Raw genomic sequence first — 21,516 nt, 5'->3', positions numbered from 1 at the left:
ATACGTCATATGACGTCAGTGATAACGCAACAAAGACACACTGCGCAACCTTACCGCGCGGCTTGCCCAAGCGGAGGGAGGAGGAGGGAGAGGCGAGGAGCACAGGCAGGCAGGCGGGCGGGTGGCGCGTGGGCAAAATCTAAAAATAGCATCTCGAGCCGGACACTCACCGCGTATATGTGGAAAAAATCCGTGTTAAGTGAAAGTTCAGCTCTGGCAAGGCACCGCGTATATGCGAAAACGCGCTAAGTGAAACCGCGTTAGGCGGGGTAATACTGTATATATAATAATAATAATAATAATAATAATAATAATAATAATAATAGTAATAGTAATAGTAATAATTTGAAACACATGAAAAGGGATTGCCATGTGTATATATTTCTGGTTTCAGGGATGCTTACCTCTTGACTTTAGGGTCACCCCAGTTCTCTGCTGTGAATTATTACCTAACTTTACAATTGGGAAGTGAAGAGAGATGAATGGAATGCCAGCCACACAATCTCTTTTTGTATATATCATATTTGAAAAGGCATATTCTACAGTGGTCTGTATCCATATTGCTTTTAGTATGTTTAATGTGTAATTTGGCATGAAGACCAACTGGAGCACAAAACCCTGTGCTGCAGGAATCTCTCTCTCTCTCTCTCTCTTGAAGCAAAATCTGTCTGCTCATCACTCAAAATGCCTTTTGTTTTATGTGACTACCAGTATTTGCAATATATAACTTTCTTTTTTTTCCAGGGTATGAAAACAAAACTCTACATGAATAGCAGTGATCAACAAAAAACTTGTATTCATGATGCCCAGAAACGTAATAATGACAAAAAATTTCAAATCTTGAAAACAAAATACTTAAAAACTGACAATAAAATGAATGAAGAACATAAGAGATTTAATATCAGTGTTATTGAGGACATTGTAAATATAAGTGATGGACTCTTACTAGACAACAGTGATAAGCCACCAGCTGTCAACATCATGAGATCTGTAACTGGCCCCAGTGGACTACCAATGATTTCAAATGATCAGCCTTCTAATCTTAACAATGTTCCACAAATTCAGATGAGTATATTTAAAGAGATGAAACAGATAAAACCTGGACTGACTGCAAACCCGGTGACACCTTTTACTATAGACATAACACTCAAGGTTAGTGTTTTAGGTTATGTTACTTATTCAATATCTGTTTTATTGATTAATGAATGTGCTAGTTTTCTCAGACTCCTGGATACAGCTAGTGAAAAATATTCACAAATAATTTGACCAGTAAAGCTTTTATATTGTTACTGATACATTTTATTCTGTTATTTATGGTAAATGGTTACAACAGTGCATGATATTTTGAGCCACTTTAGGACCAAATTTTATATGAGAAAACTAGTTTCTTACCTTTCGAATATCAATATAATTGGACCAATTGCAACTTTCCTACATTTCTTTTTTCCAACTTTCTGTCATGAATACAAACCTTAGCTCCCTGCACCTCAGGGTGCTGCCATCATCAGTTGTTTATCTGAGCACTAAAAGTCAAATGTCTCATAGACATTAATGCTTCCATTCCATACATGCAAAAACCTGGCAGCAGGAATTTTGAAAATTTTTATAAGGACAATTTTTTATTATTTCTTAAACTAACCCTTATACCCTGGGCAACTTAAGATCTGCCGGACGCGGGCATATTTGGGAAGAAAAAATATGTATATATTCACAGTCAAAACTGGTATGTCAGGCATAAAATTAGTGCAGTCACTCCAAGCATACTGTTGTGGCTTTCGTGCAAATGGTCCCCTACGTCCATGGCCACCAGGAGCCCACGACCTCACTGAGGGAGCACCATTGTTTGCAGGGGGGCTCACAATGTCTAGCATTGGCACCGAAACGTTTGTGGTACCAGCAGAGGGTAGGTCCACTGTGCTGGGAGCTGGCGGCGGTTTCCGGGGCAGAAAGAAGACGTCGGGGTTTGTAGGACGCGGTGCGTGGGGCAGGAACAGGCCCAGCAGCAGGTGTGGAGGAGCAGAGCTGCTCAATGGTGTCCATCCTGCGGTGTAGAGACTGCAGCAGATCCCTGATGTCTTGTGAGGTATTGCTCGACTGAGGAGCGTTGATCCGGTTTACAAGATCGGAGGTAAGTAATGGTGTGGCCGTTTGGTTGTCCGCGGTGGCGAGGCGCAGAGCAGCGCACTCGTTGAATATTCTGTCTGCCGAGGTTACGTAGATATCCGGTGTCGTAGAGTAATCTACTGCGGACAGGGTGATGCGAACTTGTGTGGGGAGCTTCTGTGCGTGAAGATGGCGCAGGACAGTGTCGGGAAGCCTGTCCGTGTGCCGGGAGTTCAGTCTACACATCTCGTCCCAGAGACGTGCAGGCGTTGAGTTGCCGAGGTAGAGAGAGAGGATAGGTTTTGCAGGAGACTGGTGTGGGACCACTGGTAACGCGTCTTTAGAGCATTCCGCAGGGCACCGAACTTGTTGTCAGCTGGAGGGTTGGTAATGATCTCTGAGACTTGCGTGGCAACTTCCGTGGGCAAGGAACAGAGCAGGGCGACGTACTTTTGCGCGTCATTAGCCTCTGAGCCGCTGAGGGCTGCCTCCACATGAATTAACCAGTCCTCGATGTTGTGGTTGAAGGTTGGTAGAGAGATCCGTTTGTCTTCCATTCTTGCGAGAGTGCGTCACACCAGTTAGGTAAGGATGAGGGATGGGTACTTGTTCCGACTCCCTTCCGTGTTCACAATCTCCTGGGAGGGAGGTGAACAGTTACTGGGGGGACTTCAGGGCGAATACACTTTTTGAGGGTGCAGGTCCCTAGGCCAGAGCGAAAAAACAAAAGAAAAATAGTAGGAGTAGGCAAAAGAGCTCAAATCACGTCTGGAATATCTTGCAATAGTTGCTCTCCAGCTGTGATGTGGGTCACTCACACCACCAGTGGGAAGAACAAACTAATGCTTTATAAACCTAACGGTTGTGAGATGGTGTCGGCGCTGTAGTGGTGGAGTGGCAGGGGGCCCACAATGGCAGCAGACAGGGCGGTCCTCACAGCTCCAGGAGTAAGGCAGCAGAGAGAGTGTGGTGTTCACAGCTCCAAGGGTCACCAATTGTAGCGTACTGTATGTGGCCAGTTGTCAAATTCTCTTTGTTTGTCTATTATCTCTTTGTATGGGCTCTCATACGTATGTACATGTTAGATATCTCACACTCAGGATGGAGGTAGAATAGAAACTCACAATGCATTTTCTGTATATATATTGTATGTACAGTAGGGGGCAGTGAAATTTTGCTCAAAGCTGCACTCTTCAGGCATTGTTCCTTATACATATCTAAGACTCCATGCCAAATTTGAAGCTGATATGTCGAGGTTTAGTCTGCCGCATTTTCTACTGAAATTTTTTAATTTACCTACAGTACTAGCCAAACAGCCGATGTGGCGGTGCAATGTTCTGTTCAGTGTTTATCAACTTTTTTTTCATATCTCTTATTTCATTTAAGTTGTCTTGTTGCAGATGAGTATGGTGCTATGTCTATATTGATTATCAGCCTTTTCTCATTTCATTTCTCAATGTTGTGTTACTGTACTGTAATGTAGGGGAGACCTGGGTAAGTTGGCGCACTTGAAATTATTCAAATAGTTACCGTTAAGCAGTTCACACCGCAGGATCACCACGTGCTTCCTCAGTCACCCATAAGCAGTCATTCTGAGACGCCGCACGTCTTGATTAGAGTGGGGGAAAATTGATTTTGATGCTGGTAAGTAAATTTTATTCTCTTATAAGGTTTGCTGTAACATGTGTGAGGTTATAGACAAGTACTGTAGTATCCAATTTAGCCATAATTCAACTTAGCGCTTAAGGATTGTTTATCCATGAAACAGTTCATGTTAGGCTTCTTGATATATACCAAAATAATTTATTTATGATCACTGGTACGGCTGGGACAAGTTGGCTCAACAAAAATGGGGCAAGTTGGCGGCACAGTACTAGTTACATACTTTCCATTTTCATTTATTTGAATTAGGCTACATTATATTTCTGATTAACTAATTTTGGCATTATTTACTAATGCACAAGAAGCCTATTGATGATGTGTTTTCAGAAATTGCTCTAATAACTAACTTTTTCTTTTTCTTTTCAGGTGATCTGATCAATTTGCTATCAAGATGGCTACTGTATTAACGAGGGCAGCCACAGATCATGCATTGTTTGGCTCTGCAAGTGTTCTTCCAGTGGACAAACTTCCCTCGAAAGGCGAGATGTTAAAGAACTGCTGGCGATATAAATGTGATGACGGAAAGTTTGCAGATGTCTCAATGATTATAAAGATGGCCGCCCAGGACTGTTCAGAAATATGGGAAAAAGCAATTGGAGATAGGCAGAATGTTCCTCTTCTTAGCCAAAAAACTATTGAGGAAAGGTTGAGAAAATTGTACAGTAGAGGAATTGAACTAAATAAGAACAAGAATGTAGGCAAAAAAGCTGCATTTCAGGTAGAAATGAAAGAAGAGTTTGATATCTGTAGCTGTTATTGTCCCCTTGCCTCCTGTCAGGATGTGAGGTGCATAGTTAAGGAGTGTGACGGATATCACCTGGCATGTAATTGTGTTATAAAAGTTCCCAAACGTGAGATGCAGTTTCTCCTTGACCAGCGAGGTGATAGGAAGATGAAGATTGCAGGGGTTGACATGAAAGTGACGAAGATGTGGGACAGAGTGACGGCAAGAGAGAAGCATGATGCGGACAGAGTTAGGAGACAGCTTGAGCAAAAACATAGATATCTGGTAGCTGGAGATATTCCTTATGTTGAGGATAATTCAGATGATTCAAGAGATATTCCTCTCGTCAATACTGATGCTGATTTTGTCCCTGATCCAAGGGCTCTGACAGACACCAGTTCACAGAACCGGACAAGACTCCCTACACTGGCTGCCGCTTGTGACCGATACTTGATTAGTGATTATGCTGGAGCTGCCATTGCTACTGCCACCTTAACTGACTATGGCATTATCACAAAGGATGACAAGAGTCAGGTTATTGGACCACATAAGCTGCGGGATGCGAGACAAAAATACCGATTTAAGAGGCAAGAAATTGAGATGGCTAGTTTAGATAATTTGACGTCACTCTATTTTGATGGTAAGAAGACCGCCACTCGTGTGATGATAAAGAATGAGAAGACCGAGAAATGGAGTTCGAGGATGATGGTGAAAGATCATTATGTCATCATGGTTGAGCCTGGCAATGAATATCTCACACATGTGACTCCCAAGACTGGACACGGAAAGCAGATTGCCAAAACTATTCACGAGTTTCTGGTGGAGAAAAATCTAACCCAGCAGCCCATTGTGTGTGTTGGTTGTGATGGAACCAATGTAAATGTAGGATCAGAAAATGGAGTCATTCATCATCTTGAAATGTTACTTGGTCACCCGCTCCATTATTTCATATGTCAGCTTCACGGAAATGAGCTGCCTTTCCGCGCAGTTTTTTATCACTATGATGGTAAACCAAGTGGTCCTGAGCATTGGCGTGTTCCCATTGGAAAGCAGATCAAGGAGTCTTTGTCTGAGCTTCCAGTTGTCGCCTTCCAGCCAGTCAGTTTCCCTGATTTCCCTGTGTTTAATGATGAAGTGGAGAAAGATCTGTCCTGGGATCAGAAATACCTGTATAGGATTTGTAAAGGAGTTATCACAGGTGTTGTTGAAGATGACTTGGTTGCTATTGAGCCAGGTCCTCCCTGTGTGTCAAGGTGGAACACCTTATGGAGTAGAATCCTCAGGTTGTATGTAGCAACATCAAGACCCAGCCATGAGTTGAAAAGAATTGTCATTACAATAATAAAGTTCAGTGCTCCAATGTGGTTTTACATCAAGATACACCCTTACGTAACACACGCTCAAGGAACGTATTCCAGTCCCTGCTATATATGAAACACCTGAATAGTGAGGAGGAGACGATAGTGAAGAAGGCTGTCCAGAGAAATGCATACTTCGCCCACACAGATCAACTTCTTCTTGGTATGTGTGCAGATGAGGACATGACTGTTAGAGAAAAAGCTGTCTCAATGATAAGAAAAATTAGAGAGGAGAATCAGCAAAAGGAAGAATGCACTGGCAGATCTGAAGAGGAGGAGGAAGATTCTGATGCTGCTGTTGACGAGAATTTGTTAAACTATACTGATGAGGAGGGTAAAGATGGAGATGGGAATGAGGATGTGCCTCCTGTAGTCAACATGAGAAAGGTGGTGACTCCGAAACTAAAGTGGCAAGCAAAAAACTATCATTCCATGATTAACTGGAGGAATGAACTCAAGACTGAGCCTCCTTACATTGCTTCTCTGTCAAATCTACAGGTTAATGACATTCTTGAGACACCATTAGTGGTGCCCAAGTGGCCAAACAGCACTCAGGCGGTCGAGAGAGGCATAAAAGTGATGACTGAAGCTTGCACTGAAGTGACGGGATACGAATCGAGAGATGGATATATTAGGCAAAGATTATTGTCTAGGAAAATGATGCCAAGGTTCCGCACAAAAAAGAATTTCAATATGAACTTGTAATGATTTTCTATACGGTGTACCTGTAAAATAACATGTGAATTAAATCGATGTCACCCATGTAAAATTTATCATTATCCTAGAAAACATTAAATGACACCTAATTTTTGGTATACACTAAAAGTTGACAAAAAGTCGTTCGCGATGCGGCAGGGTAAGTATGCATGAAATGGCATGAAATTTTGCACAGGTGTTTGTTACAGCCATACAAACGATGCCTGAAAAGTGCAGCCTGCAACTCAAATAAAAGTGTTTTTTCCCTGCCCCCTAATGTACAGTGCAGTGCTAAGGAGTTGCTGTGTGGTGAGAAGCTTGCTCAAAGGTTCTGTTGGGTGAGGAGCTTTCTGAGGGAGCTGGTTGGTGAGGCGCTGTTGAGAGGTCTTGCTGGTTCAGGAGAGTAGAGTAGAATGAGTTCCGTAGCCAGGCCTACGCGTATTTATATACCGCTGCTCAGGATCAGAGACGCGAGGTGGCTGGCACGCTGATCCTGTGCGGGAGGTGAAGGTCCAAGCTAGGTCGGCGATCGTACCCTACGTCCGTACCCGAGAGTTAGTCTGTTGAGGTAGCTGGCTGTAAGCTGATTGGCTGGTAAGCGAACGGCAGGTGATCAATTGGCAGTTGTAGGGGAGAGTATCCACTACAGTATCACTGTCCTCACCGCTGGCCACCTCAACAAACCTGACATCATCTGGGTTTGTTTCCTCCCCATCACTATCTTCGTCACTCGGTACTACTGTATATCAATGCCACTCAAATCAAGCAACTCTTAATGGATAGCACTACTGTTGAGGGTGTGGAGGGGCAAGGAGGGTCACGAGACGTGAAGGACGTGCATCCATCATGATAGCTGGTGGGTAACTGGACCACTAAATTTGAGACAAAGGTTATGTGCGAGTTGAATTGCCAAGTAAATAAATATCCCATAGTGTACAAAGTACAGTACAGTATTTTAACCCACCTGGACACTCAATATATGCAGTGAAAATTAAGAACATTGAGGAATGTCACCCAGGCTCTAAAGGTTAATAAATACCAATGAAAATGGCATCAAACAACAATTTTCATATGATTGATTTGTTGATTTTGTTTGGGACGGTGTTTCATACCATAAGATCATCTACTTATCCTGTACCCACTAACGCTTGTCAGGAACCATCTACTACTAATGATTTATTGTAAATAAACAACCCAACCAAACCTAACCTAACATACCTTACCTATCCTAGGATCAAAGTGCATTATTTTAGGATAAGTTATAGGTTGATTATGGTATTATTTTGTTATTAACAGTGAATATGGAAAGTTTGCTGGGAAGGTTGCTAAGCAGTAACAAGTGCATCATCAATGTTCTATGGCCGTTTTCCATGCTTGTGTGGATTAGCCACGGTTACCTGATGGCAGCTCTCCTGGCAGTCTTTGTCAGGCTCTTTACTCTGTCATTTCTTTAATTTTCTTACAACCTCTCCCCAGGTCATTCTTGTCATCAATATTTTAACTCCAAACATGTGGTCACAACATTCGTACCAAATTTCCCCAAAAGAAATGTTATAGAAAAATAAACTTAAGATAATTGCGATTAAAAAAATATATATATACAGTTAACCCTCACTTTACGCGGTCCCGCATTCCGCGTTTCCACGTTAACGCGGTGCCTTGCCAGAACCTCATGTGCTCACATTACGCGGTACGTGAACCCCATTACGCGGAGAGTGTCCGGCGCGACGCTATTTTTAGATTCGCGCCACCCGCCCGCCTGCCTGCCTGCCTCTCCCTCCTCCTCCCTCCGCTTGGGCAAGCGGCGCGGTAAGGTTGCGCAGTGTGTGTCTTTGTTGCGTTATCACTGACGTCATATGACGTATCAGACCTGTGATTGGCCATGCATCCCTACCCCCCTCTGCTGCTAGCTGTAATTGGCTTAAAGTATTATGACGTGTCCACCCGGGGGAGGGAGGGAGGGAGGAAAGACGACGCTTGACCTAGCCGCGGCAGTTTCATCCCTCAAGTCCACTCCGTGTAAACGCGCATCCATTGTTCCATAAAATGGCTTCCGCCGGACCACCACCCCCAGATAGAAACCTTTCCTTACCTGGACCCAGCGGCACTAAACCAAAGAAGACACGACGTTCCTTAAGCTACGAGGTGAAGTATAGCATCATCCAAGAGTTGGAGAAAGGAACAAGGCAGGTTGATTTGGCGCGCCAGCATGGCGTGAACTAATCTACGATCCGGACTATAAAGAAGGATTCAGCCAAGATAAAGGAGCACATGAAGATCACAAAGTCTACAGGTGCTTCTATGATCAAGTATTTTCACAACCAGGTGCTTCTCAAGACAGAAAAATTACTTGTGAGGTACTTGGTGCGTCAGGCGCGACGGAACATGGCGGTCGACACGCGCTCTGTTAAGGACTACGCACGTGAACTGTACATGGCAGTGGCACGAAAGATGGGAACTTCAGAGCCCAAACCCTTTAATGCTTCCTCTGGGTGGTTACAGAGGTTTAAGATCCGGAACAAGATCACCAATATAAACATTGGTGGTGAAGAAGCGAGTGCTGATCGTGCTGCGGCTCGGGAATTTCCTCCGTTTTTACGTGAGATTATGGAGGAAGGACAGTACAGTGACGACCAGGTGTTTAACATGGACGAATCTGGTCTTTTCTGGAAAAAGCTACCTTCCAAGTCCTTCGTTGTGAAGAATGCCAGCAGGATTCGGGGCCGGAAAATGCAGAAGGAACGCATCACCGTCCTGTTTACCACTAATGCCTCCGGTACATTGTAAGCTCAAGTTATCGGTGATCCACACAGCCCGCAAGCCGCACGCCTACAAGAGCATGGACATGACCAAGCTAAATGTCCACTGGCTGACCGCACGTAAGGCATGGATGTTCTCTACACTGTCCCTCTCCTGGTTTGATGACTGTTTTGTTCCCGATGTAAAGAAATTCTGTGAGCGATAGAATGTCCCATTTAATATTTTGTTGCTGCTGGACAACGCACCAGGACACTCGCCCCTACTGTTAGATCGTCACCCCAACGTAAAAGTGGTCTTCCTTCCTCCCAACACTACGTCTTTAATCCAGCCCATGGACCAGGAGTTGATTTGCAATGTGAAAGCTGCATTCTCAACAAAATAATTCCAGCTCCTGAACGACTACACCAACACCAGGGAAGAGTTGCGTAACCTGAGTGACACCACCACCGATAGCAAGAGCGACGAAGATGAGGAACAACAGTTAGAACAGCAAAAAATACTCTTCAAACAATTCTGGAGAGTATTTAACATCAAGAAAGCTGTGGACTTCTTGGTGGAGTCATGGGATCAGCTGTCTATTGCTACAATTCGTCACGCATGGAGACATGTGTTGCATGGAATACCAGGTGAGAGGAGGAGTCAATCTGTGACTGGTGAGGTTCAGAATGTTGCAGTAGCAGTGGACCTTGCCAGAGAAGCTGCGCAGACTGTTACAGTTCCAGGCTTCTCCGAGACCACCAACGACGACATCCTGGAGGTGATCAGAGATCCTGAAGTGACTGCCGACGAGATGTTGGAAGAAGAACACGTCAGTGAAGAGGAGGAAGAAGGTGCGTCATTCTCCGAAGAACACAATTTAAGTCATAGTGATATTAAGGGTGCCATGGAGTGTGCAGAGAAGATGAAGTCCTTCCTTTCCCGCGACAATGACGATGACCGCTATGAAGTCTTCCATACCCGGCTGGTGCAGGCTATGGAGCCGTACATCAAGGTGTATCACGACAACATCAACGCCAGCCGTCAGCAAAGCATAACAGATTTCTTCGCCCGCAACCCACCACAGCCAGCCCAAGCCAGTGATGGTGGCAGTGAAGATGACTTTGAGGGATTTATCAGGGAAGCCCTGACAACTGTAAGTGACAGTGATGGTGATTCACCTAGTAATGGTGATTCACCTGAGGGCCAGTAATCTGCCCTCTGCCTCGGAACCAGCCTCCATCCCCGTATGCCGACCCATCTCTTCTACTACAGTGAGTGTTACACCTAATTTTTAGTTTTCTAACCTAACCTTTATTTTTCCTATGTTAACCTTTATCTTTCCTAACCTAACCTCTTCTATATTACCTGTTTTTTCATACCATCATAAAGTTAAGATAAAGTTTTTACTACAACATAGTTGTGTGTCGTCAAAAAGTGGAGTTTGGGGATCGGCCCGGACTCCATTTCAATTAATCCCATATGTTATGTTATTCACTTTACGCGTTCCTCACTTTACGCGGGACCCTCCGGGTTACATTAACCGCGTAAAGTGAGGGTTAACTGTATATATATATATATATATATATATATATATATATATATATATATATATATATATATATATATATATATATATATATATATATATATATATATATATATATATATACTTATTAATATATATATATATATATATATATATATATATATATATATATATATATATATAAAATATGTATATATATATATATATATATATAAATATATATATATATATATATATATATATATATAAATAGCACATATATATATATATATATATATATATATATATATATATATATATATATATATATATATATATATATGTGACCCCTCGGTTAACGAACTCAATCCGTTCCAGAAGGTCGTTATACAGTGACCCCTCCGTTAACGAACTCAATCCGTTCCAGAAGGTCGTTCGTTAACCGAAACCATTGTTTCAATGGGTTTTTGGGTAATTGGTTACACAAAAAATTCAACAAAAATGGTAGAAAAGTTCACTTACTTTGAGGTGTGTATGTAGAAGGCTCCTGGATGATGATGATGATGATGATGGGATTTAGAATGGGGGTGGAGGAGAAGGAAGAAGGCATTGAATTGGAAGAGTCACCCCCATGGCGCCAATTCACCCATAAAATTTTAGCTCTCTTGGTGTAATTCAAGATTATTTTCTTTAAATCAACACTGCACTGCATTATATATTGTCAATATGTAAAATATATTTCAAAATGACCAATAATTTGCTTGAAACACACAGAAAAAAAGCGTTTAGTTGAAGAGAGTCTCAAGCAAGATGTTACATCCAGTGAAAACAGAGAGAGACTAACTCCTGTTTGCTGTGTTAAGAGGCTGGATGCCGCGCATTAAACTAGTCACTTTACCTTCAATTATGTTCAGTAATTGTTAAAATGACTAAAAAATTGAATATTAAACTTTTAAAATTATTGAATAGTATAAACTTCTTGATATTTACTAAAATAGTAAGGAATTTAAGCCCTAAAACCGATTACTGTATTAGCGGACTAATACTACAGCTGGTGGACCGCCAAATGCAAGCAAAAACATGTTCAGGTCGGCTCGTAAAAAACTCGTTAATCGTGGGATTGCTCGTTAACCGAAGTTAAGAATCTTATGGAAGGTAAATCGTTAACCGAAATCTCGTTAACCGAGGCGCTCGTTAACCGAGGAACCACTGTAGCATACAGTATATATATATATATATATATATATATATATATATATATATATATATATATATATATATATATATATATATATATATATATATATATATATATATATATATATATATATATATATATAATACAGTGAACCCTCACTTTACGCGGTTAATTCAACCCACGGCTGCCCGCGTAAAGTGAGAAACGCGTAAAATGAACAACATAACATATGGGATTAATTGAAATAGAGACAAGGCCGACCCTCTAACTCCACTTTTTCAGACACAATACCTACGTTGTAGTAAAAATAACTTCTTAATTTTATGATGGTATGCACACACAATTAATAATTAAGAGAAATATCAATAATATTAGGTTTTTTAACACTTACATTAGTAGAAAAGATGGCTGGGCACACGGGGATGGGGGGTTGGTTCCGAGGCACAGGGCAGATTATTGGCCCTCACTTGTATCAATTGTATCACTATCCACCACAGAGGCTTGCAGGGCCTCTTTGTCAAACCCCTCAGAGTCCATATAAGTCCATATCCTCACTATAATTATCACTATCACTGACTTGGGCCGGCTGTGGTGGGTGGCGGGTGAAGAACTCTGTAATGTTTTGATGACTGGGTGACCTTGTGCGCACTCTGCTCGTGCCGCTTACACAACATGGCGGATGGCGGGAGGTTTGGATCCCAAAATGGCGCGGCTCGCCAGCCGCTCTCCGCGTAAAGGGGTACACGCACCGCGGAATGTGAGCATTCCGGTTTCGGCAGGGTACCGCGTAAACGTGGAAACGCGGAATGTGGGACCGCGTAAAGCGAGGGTTGACTGTATTCCCCGACTTACGTCCTACTCGACTTACGACCACCCGGACATAGGACCGCCTCAGTCGTACCAAAATTTTGTCAAATTACGTACTTTCGTTTGTAATTCACTTTAAAATAGCTGGCAAGCTTAAAAGTGAGAGTTCAGTGGTGCTGAAAAGAAAAAGAGACACCCATTATAGATTTTTTATGTATTATTTTTGCCTTTTCGACTTACGACCTGGTCGTCGGGACAGAACCCCGTCATAAGTCGAGGAGAAACTATGAACAGGTTCCGTTCCTGAGGATGTTCTTAAGTTGGAATGCATACCCTATGTGCACGATATCATAGCCCAAGTTCATTTACATATCTTGAATCACTTAACTTAAGAGAAAGGAAGAAATTGGATGACAAAATACAGTAAAAAAAAAATAATAATAATAAGTCTATCACTTATATTGAAACCTGGGGCTGGCTTGCATGTAGAGATGGGCATTTGTAGGAGTGAGAGAGGGTTTATTGGGATGGTTGAACTGAAACTTTCTTCTTTTCATCATAAATCTTTCTGTAGCATGGTAGATATTCATTAATTCCTCTATGAATCTTGGTGAATCTTGCTGTTTAAATTTCAACAATTCTTCTTCAATAAACTTAAGAACATCTGCCATTTCTTTTGTAATGAATTCCTTTGGTCCTGGAGTTTCAGCTTCCTCTACATCCTCTGACAAAATTTGCTTCTCCAGTTTAATAATGTCCTCATTGCTTAATTCTTTAGCATGAGACTCAAGCAACTGTGTGACATCATCCTCATGAATATCAAGCTGGAGTTGGTTCCCAAGGTCTACCACTGGCTGTGTCACTTCCCCGACATCATTTTCAAAGCCCCTGAAATCATGGACAGTTAATAAGCAAAAACAGCAGTTTGCACTTGATCACGCACATTAAGACGATGAGGGTAAAGTGTACTGACGCTCCCGCTTCCTCAAGGCTCGTGACTAGGTGCGACGCATCACTCCCCGCGCACTGCTTCGCCTTCCCTCTACGTCATGCAAACTAGTTCTTGTACCTAACTGCCACGAAGCAGTTGTACTTATGTTGGATTTTAAAAAATAATTGACCTTATGGGACCTCAGCACTTACAAAGAGACAGGAAGGCCAAGCAACTGTGAGTCATCATTCATTGTTTTTAGGTGATACTACAATTTCTTGGCCTGATATTTGCCCAAAAATGATTAAGTCTGGGCTAATATATTGAAAGGCTTAACATTCATTCCCTCAAATAGGAATGCTCACAAGTTTAGTTTTTTGAAATTCCATTGTAATGATAAAAAGAGTTCCTTGTATGAACTTTCCCAGTATTTGTCAGCTCCAAAATATGCTGACATAAGCTATGAAATAAATTTGAAACCAGTTGCTTCTGCACTGTTGCTTGAAGAGTTCAAATTTAGTAAGTTGGCAGCGGATATTTGTTCTACAATTATGATGTGTCAGTTATTGACTAAGTTTGTGCTGGACTATGAGGACAATTCAGAAGTACAGATGTTTTGCTGCTGCTATACAAGGGATTCCATATTCCCTGTGCAACTCATTTTTGGAAATGTTGTTGAAAGCCCTAAAACTAAAAGCCCAGCTAAGGAAGCAAGCCACTAATAATGCTTCAAGTGGTAGTGCTTATTTATTGCTACATTCTTCCCCTCTTTCTCCTGCTTTGTTTGAGGAACAAACATTAGTTAAGTATAGATCAGCTGTTGAGCAAGCTATTCATATTACTGTTCTCTTCATATTACTGTTCCCAGGAGTTCTAAGACCTTTTGGAAATTTAAAAGAGGAAGGTTTAACAGGGGAACAGGACCAGCTGCTAGGTTCAGTTATCAACCTAGAGGAAACTTTAGAGGAGGAAACAATTCAAGACGTAGTAGGGGTGGCCGTTTGTTCAGAAGTGGAAGGAGACCTTATTCCACCACATCAGCGACCACTCCCTTTCAATGAAGCCAGACAGCTGGGTCGTCTAGGGGGTTGGGAAAACAGGTGGACTTCTTTCATATGGGCTTACAAGACAATCAAAGGGGCCTCACATGGACTTGGTTGAGGAGCCCTCCCCTAGTGTTACCAAAAAGGGGTCAGAAACCAACCCCCTTACTCACAGAATTTGTAATTAAACTGTAAACAGGTGTGATAGAACTGTTGCAGTCAGAAAAGTATAGAACTGGTGCAGTCAGAGAAGTGTCTCTCCTGCTACCAGTCCCCAACAAAGACAGCAACAAATTGAGGTGGACTTAGATCTTTCCGTCCTGAACAAGTTCATTACAAAAAAAAACAATAATTTAAAAAAAAAATTCAAGATGCTCACTTATGATCATCTGAGGCACCCAATGCTTGGATCTCAAAAGTGGATCTCGAAGATGCCTATTATCACGTGCCTGTTGCTCCCAGGTACAGAAAGTTTCTAGTGGTCACAGTATGAGGGCCTGTGCTGCCACCATTTATGAGGGCCTGTGTGTCAGTAACAATTCCTTTTACTCTCATACTTATTACCATTGGTAGCGTGACGAGAGGAGGCTCGTGGGTAGATGTAATGATAGTACCAAGTAATAGGGAAGAAATAACGGTAAATACTGTAGGTAAATAATAGACATAATATACAAATACAAAATTTATTTGAACATTAATATGAAATTAGGAGAAAGAATTTATATGTACCAACAGACGAAATCTAGTAATAGGCCCTCAGGCTCAACATACTCACACCACTACTGGGTGGACATAATCAATAATACTCCCAACCCTACTGGGTGGACATACTCAATAACACATAACTCTTATAGTCACTTAGCACCATAAAGCCCAGGGCAACTGCCACTACAACACTCAGTCGTCAGGAGTGATACTCAAGCAACAGCCATGGGGTCCAGCCACCATGGGGTACTTTCCGACGAACTCTGAAGATCCCAGTGGATTAACTCCACCACACAAATAGCCCTACTGAGTTAGACACTCATCCACCAATGATGGGGGCTGGTAGTGGTGTGTGGCTTGGTGATCCGGGGTCACCTCGCAGGCCGAGCGTTAGGGGCCAGACGAGCCAGCTATGGGGGCCATAGGTAGTCTGAAGTGTCTGACGGCCGGGTCTCACGAAGGTAACTGATCCTACTGAACCTCGGACATCTCCCCAGACATAGTGGATACAACATCCACCCTACAGACACGGCCTAGGCTGCTTTAGGGACCTGTATGGATGAAGGGACGAGCACTTACTAACAGTGACAATGACATCACATTTCAGGGGACATTAAAGACGTAAATATGACTTCACTCAGAGCATATCAACTACGTTACTGTAACACTTGCACAATCAACTATTAATTGGGTCAAATCACTTAAAGAAGGGCGAATTACAACACAGAGTGGAATGGCCTGCCTGTATGGATGAAGGGATGGGCACTTACTAACGGTAGAAATGCCCGCGGCGCCTTCACTCAAAATAGGCCAGGGAGTCCACCTACTTCTATTTCGATGAATTAATTTACTGTACACTCTGACGTTGAAACTGAGACTATGAACTCAGTTTCATTCCCTACTATTATCCTCACTAACAATGCTCTGACTCAGCTATCAAAAGCAAAATTAAATTGATTACAAAGGGTTGGATGGCAACAGGTCCCAACACACAGCGTCTGCTACGAAATCCGCGGATTATATTCAAAGTTCCCTACAAACAAAGACGGCCTATCGATGACGTCACCCAGGAACAGAGAAAACGGGGGACGTTTCCACTGGGGGACTCGGAAGGTTTTGTGAACGTTAGAGCATAATATGAATCCTTAAGGTTTTCAGGTTAGCCATTATCACGATCATGACAACAGTGGGGGATGTAAGTTATCAATTCACAATGATGCCATTCGACCTAACATCCCCAGGGAGATCCTTGCGAAGGAGGGCATAAGAGCTTATGCTTATCCAGACGATTGGCTGATAGTGAGAAACTCTTTTGAAGACTGTCAAAGGGCGACCCAACGTACACTAGTACTAATTCAAAACCTTGGATTAAAGATAAACCAGGTCAAATCAAATCTCCTACCATGTCAGAAATTGGATTGGTTAGGTCTCCATTGGGACACCAATCAGCAGTCAGTCAGTCTACCAGAAGCACAGGCAACAGATGTGATAAACAAAGTAGAAGCCTTTTGTGTAAAGCAAGAGGTTTCTTGGCACGATTTGGAAAAACTATTGGGTCTGTTGAATTTTGCCGCCATAGTAGTTCCTTTGGGCACTTTAAGGAAGAAGCAACTAACTTATCTGGGGTTGAAGTTGCTTCACAGAAACAAAAGTATTGCTGCTTCTCTCCCAATTCAGATCAAGATTCATCTGTCATGGTGGACAAATTTGGACAATCTAATCGGTTCATCTCCCTTGGTTCCCCCCCCAAACAGACTTGGTTGTTTGTACAGATGCGTTAGAGATAGGATGGGGATACCATTCCTCCAAAGGAGAGTTCTGTCAAGGGAAGTGGAGCAACTCCGTTTGAGAAAAACACATAAACATAAAAGAATTAGCACTAGTCCTATTCTTTTTGTTGGCAAGCCCAAATTTCAAAAACATGTCGTTTCTATTTGCCATGGACAACAGAGTGGCAGTGTTTTGTCTCAATCATCAAGGCTCAACCAGATCTTGGCCCCTTCACACACTGTAAAAAAAAAAATTAAAAGTTTGTGTAACACAAACACTTTACCCCAAAGCAACTCACATACCGGGAGTACAAAACAATTGGGCAGATGCGTTGTCCTGTCTCAGGCCAATATCAACGGAAACAGAATGGTCCCTAAAGATATCGAAGTTCAAGAGTCTAGTGAGGAGGTTCGGGACTCCACAAATAGATCTCTTTGCCTCACAAAACAATCACAAGATGCCAACTTATGCATCTCTAGAACGATCGAATCTTTTAGGAAATGCTCTACTCATACAGGGGTAGAAATTCACCATTTTTTCATAGTTGCCAGCAGGACTTGTAGATTTGAAAATTTACTAGTCCTTATAAATTTTTACTAGCCCTTAAACAGTTTGTCAAGAAACATTAAACATTGGCACTTACCGGGTTTATACAAAGTTCTATTTACTGTGTGACATTTATTTACTAGTAGAAACCATGTTAAATCATAAACCAACAATGGAATAACTAAATTAATTGCATGGAACACAGATTTTTCATTGCATTTGAACAAGCATTTCCTGTACATGTTCCTCGTTCAACACATTTTTGTCGTCCAGATCTTCCACTGTGCTGCAACCAGCAGTGTGAGTGTAGCCATCCACACGGCGGGCCCCAGTTGTTAGGAATCTGGCAATGGCTTTTTCCGGATTAAAGTTGCCAACATTCTCTGTTTGTAACTGAACCACCATGAGATCCGTCAGGTGGTCATCAGTGAGACGACTGCACCAGTCTGTCTTAATGAGTTTGACCTGGCTAAAACCACGTTCAGTATAAGCCGAACTAGCTGGAATGGAAAGCAGTAGGTCAGATGGAGAAATGAGGCACACCTTTCTCCGTATGATTGGTTGATTTGTTGCCAAGACAGTCTTGAAACAAGTGATGTCTTACTCTTGTAAATGTAACTTTTGAGCACAGTCCATTCATCCTCTACCAAAGTAGGATTCACCTCTGCCTCCATCAGTGTTTTCTCAAGAGCCTGGGCCAACGCTTGCACAGCGCTATCCCCGAAATCTTCATTCCGGCTGTATTCTGCAGGCCACAATTTGAAATTCAGAATCCATGCATTCTGGAGAATTGTACTGGGTATGTCAATAAATCTTTTGTTTAGACTTGAAATCAGTGATGTCAGCATATCACACCTTGCAGTCTTGAAAGTGTTGCTTCTACCACTCAGCTTCTCTCCTTGGAACATGGTCGTGTCACCTTCCATAATCCTTCTCGGGCTGGGTCCTGGCCAAGTCAAATATTTGTTAAGTACATCAACTGCAGTCTGATTTTCATTCATGATAGCAGAAACATTGGTTTGACCATGCTGGAACAGCTCTGAGAGGCACCCCAAGGCACCACACCACATCCAGTAGGAGGTGAAGGTACTGGAATATGTCAGCACTGGTTAGAAGTAGCAGGTAGTTTTCAGCTTTTCTGGATGAATCCTTGTGGTATGCCTTGTAACTCTTCAGTAGATGCTCTAATGCCTGCAGCATATGCGGGAGCCACCTTGTACCACCCACACGTGTTGGAACCAGAAATGGTACCTGACATATGTCATGAGCACGCTTCAACATGCTCCTGTTGAGAGAACTCTTCATAGAACAGGTATATGCTTAGCAGCAGTAAATTAACCTTTTTGGCAAGTGGAACATCCTTTACTGCATCCTTGTAAGCAAGCTCAATTTTATGTGCAGTGCAATGGATGCCTTCCAACTCCGGTTTCTCTAGATCTCTTCTCAATCGAGCTACTAAACCATTTCTGCACCCAGTCATGACGTTGGCCCCATCTGTACCAATGCCAACTAGCTTCTGCTTCCAAGTTTCACCAAAGCATGAATTCATCGTAGAGCAACACATTTCTTGATAGATACAGCATCGACTTCGACTGACACCTGGTGTGGTTCTACCAGTGCTTCCCAATTGGATAATAATAATATATAATTTATGCAAAAGAAATACTGATAAGGTTAGAGTAAAAAATAAGAATGCGAAAACTTTTAACCATGACCAAATTCTAATATATCTATATAATTCACTTTGTTCTATAATACAATAGTCAGTTACTATTTGATTTTGAATGTGTGTGAATTGGTTGTCAAATTTTGTACGCGTTATTATTTTTCGATATCTTGTTTGTCTTGGTGATAATCTGAATACAGTATGTACAGTGACCCCTCGTTTAACGAACACCTCGGTTAACGTAATTTCGATTAACGAACTGCCTTCCATAAGGATCTTCAATTCGGTTAACGAAAAAAAATTCGGTTAACGAAGTTCTTATGAATCGACCTCAACATGTTTTTGCTTGCACTGACCGGGCAACCAGCTTTAGTATCAGTCCGCCAATACATTACTCGGTTCTAGGGCTTAAATTCCTTACTATTTTAGTAAATATCAAGAAGTTTATACTATTCAATAATTTTAAAAGTTTAATATTCAATTTTTTAGTCATTTTAACAATTATTGACTAGTTTAATGCTCGGCATCCAGCCTCTTAACACAGCAAACAGGAGTTAGTCTCTCTCTGTTTTCACTGGAGGTAACATCTTGCTTGAGACTCTCTTCAACTAAATGCTTTTTTTCTGTGTTTCCAAGCAAATTATTGGTCATTTTGAAATATATTTTACATATTGACAATATATAATGCAGTGCAGTGTTGATTTAAAGAAAATAATCTTGAATTACACCAAGAGCTAAAATTTTATGGGTGAAATGGCACCATGGGGTGACTTCTCTTCCACCCCAATGCCTTCTCTTCTTCCTTCTCCTCCACCCCCATTCTAAATCCATCATCATCATCATCCAGGAGCCTTCTACATACACACCTCAAAGTAAGTGAACTTTTCTACCATTTTTGTTGAATTTAGGAAATTTTCGGTGAGCTGGAACCAATTACCCAAAAACCCATTGAAACAATGGTTTCGGTTAACGAACTTTTCGGTTAACGAACGACCTTCTGGAACGGATTGAGTTCGTTAACGGAGGGGTCACTGTACTTGAATTTTTTTTTATATAATAAATGGTGTGATTGTTAATGGAAAGGCAGTTTTCATCACTTGTTTATTGTTTTTATTCTTGCCTATTATACATTTAGGTATTAAATTTCGCTGTCATTGCTTTTATATATTATGTATAGAAATGAATTCGACATTAATAATTGTATATATACATAATTAGACTGCGTTTATTCATTACAATGCACGGTTTCCATACACCGACATGAATAGCGGTGTATCTGTGTGTGACGTCATACAATCCCTGAACCGGCGTGGTGTTCTAGGTGGCATTGCACCAACTCATTTGTCCAGTTTTATCACACTACATTATATCATTGAGTGTATATATATTTTATTTTAATTTTCATATAAAGTGTTATATGCAGAAAATGGGTATCCCTTCCGCTTGCAATACCGGTGATACAATTAAGATAACTAGCAGTAATAGTGTATTCTCTATATGAAGCTCTTATACACATTGAGTGTGTCTTACCACTGTCATCGGCCCACTTGCCCATCGGGCGATCCCAGACCAGCAAAATAGTAAAATCTTGTCGCCCATAAGATATTTTGGTCGCCTCGGGCGACCAGGCGTATGTGAATTTCTACCCCTGTCTTAGATTCGAACCGTTGGAATTCAATCTATCTGTTCCCACCTGTGAAAATGTTGCCCAAAGTGGTTCAAAAACTCAGATCCTTCCAGGGAAAGGTCCTCTTAATTGCACCATGTTGGATCTTATAACAGTGGTGTCTGAATCTATTGGAATGGTGCCCGCATCCACTACAATTGCAACAAGGATGTCTACCAGGTATTGTACCCTCAGTTCGAGATATCCTTGGCACTTCACACTTTTAGTTTCTCAAAAGATGTTTCAATAGGTTGTTGGATAATTCCAATATAGTTAACCAAGTGATAGCAGGTCATAGCCTCCAAACTTCAATGCAATATGAGAAAGCTTGGAGCTTTTTTCAACAATTTATTAAGTTAACGACTCCAATCACATTG

General features: G+C 41.7%; 1 protein-coding gene across 2 annotated transcripts in view; it reads left to right on the top strand.

Moving 5' to 3' along the window:
* Positions 1-21,516, top strand: part of LOC121870402 (tripartite motif-containing protein 2-like) — a 90,451-nt gene that overhangs the window by 15,778 nt on the left and 53,157 nt on the right. The window contains exon 3 of one of the 2 annotated variants that reach the window (XM_042372235.1): positions 745-1,152. The exons of the other annotated variant lie outside the window; for it this stretch is intronic. Within the exon in view, the coding sequence (XP_042228169.1) occupies positions 745-1,152 (408 nt within the window). The remainder of the gene's footprint in view (positions 1-744; positions 1,153-21,516) is intronic. 2 annotated transcript variants of the gene reach the window in all.

This window comes from Homarus americanus, unplaced genomic scaffold (assembly GCF_018991925.1).
Source record: "Homarus americanus isolate GMGI-L3 unplaced genomic scaffold, GMGI_Hamer_2.0 scaffold40856, whole genome shotgun sequence".
Lineage (NCBI taxonomy): Eukaryota > Metazoa > Arthropoda > Malacostraca > Decapoda > Nephropidae > Homarus > Homarus americanus.
The sequence above is the reverse complement of the archived record's forward strand: the minus strand, read 5'-3'. Positions and strand labels throughout refer to the sequence as shown.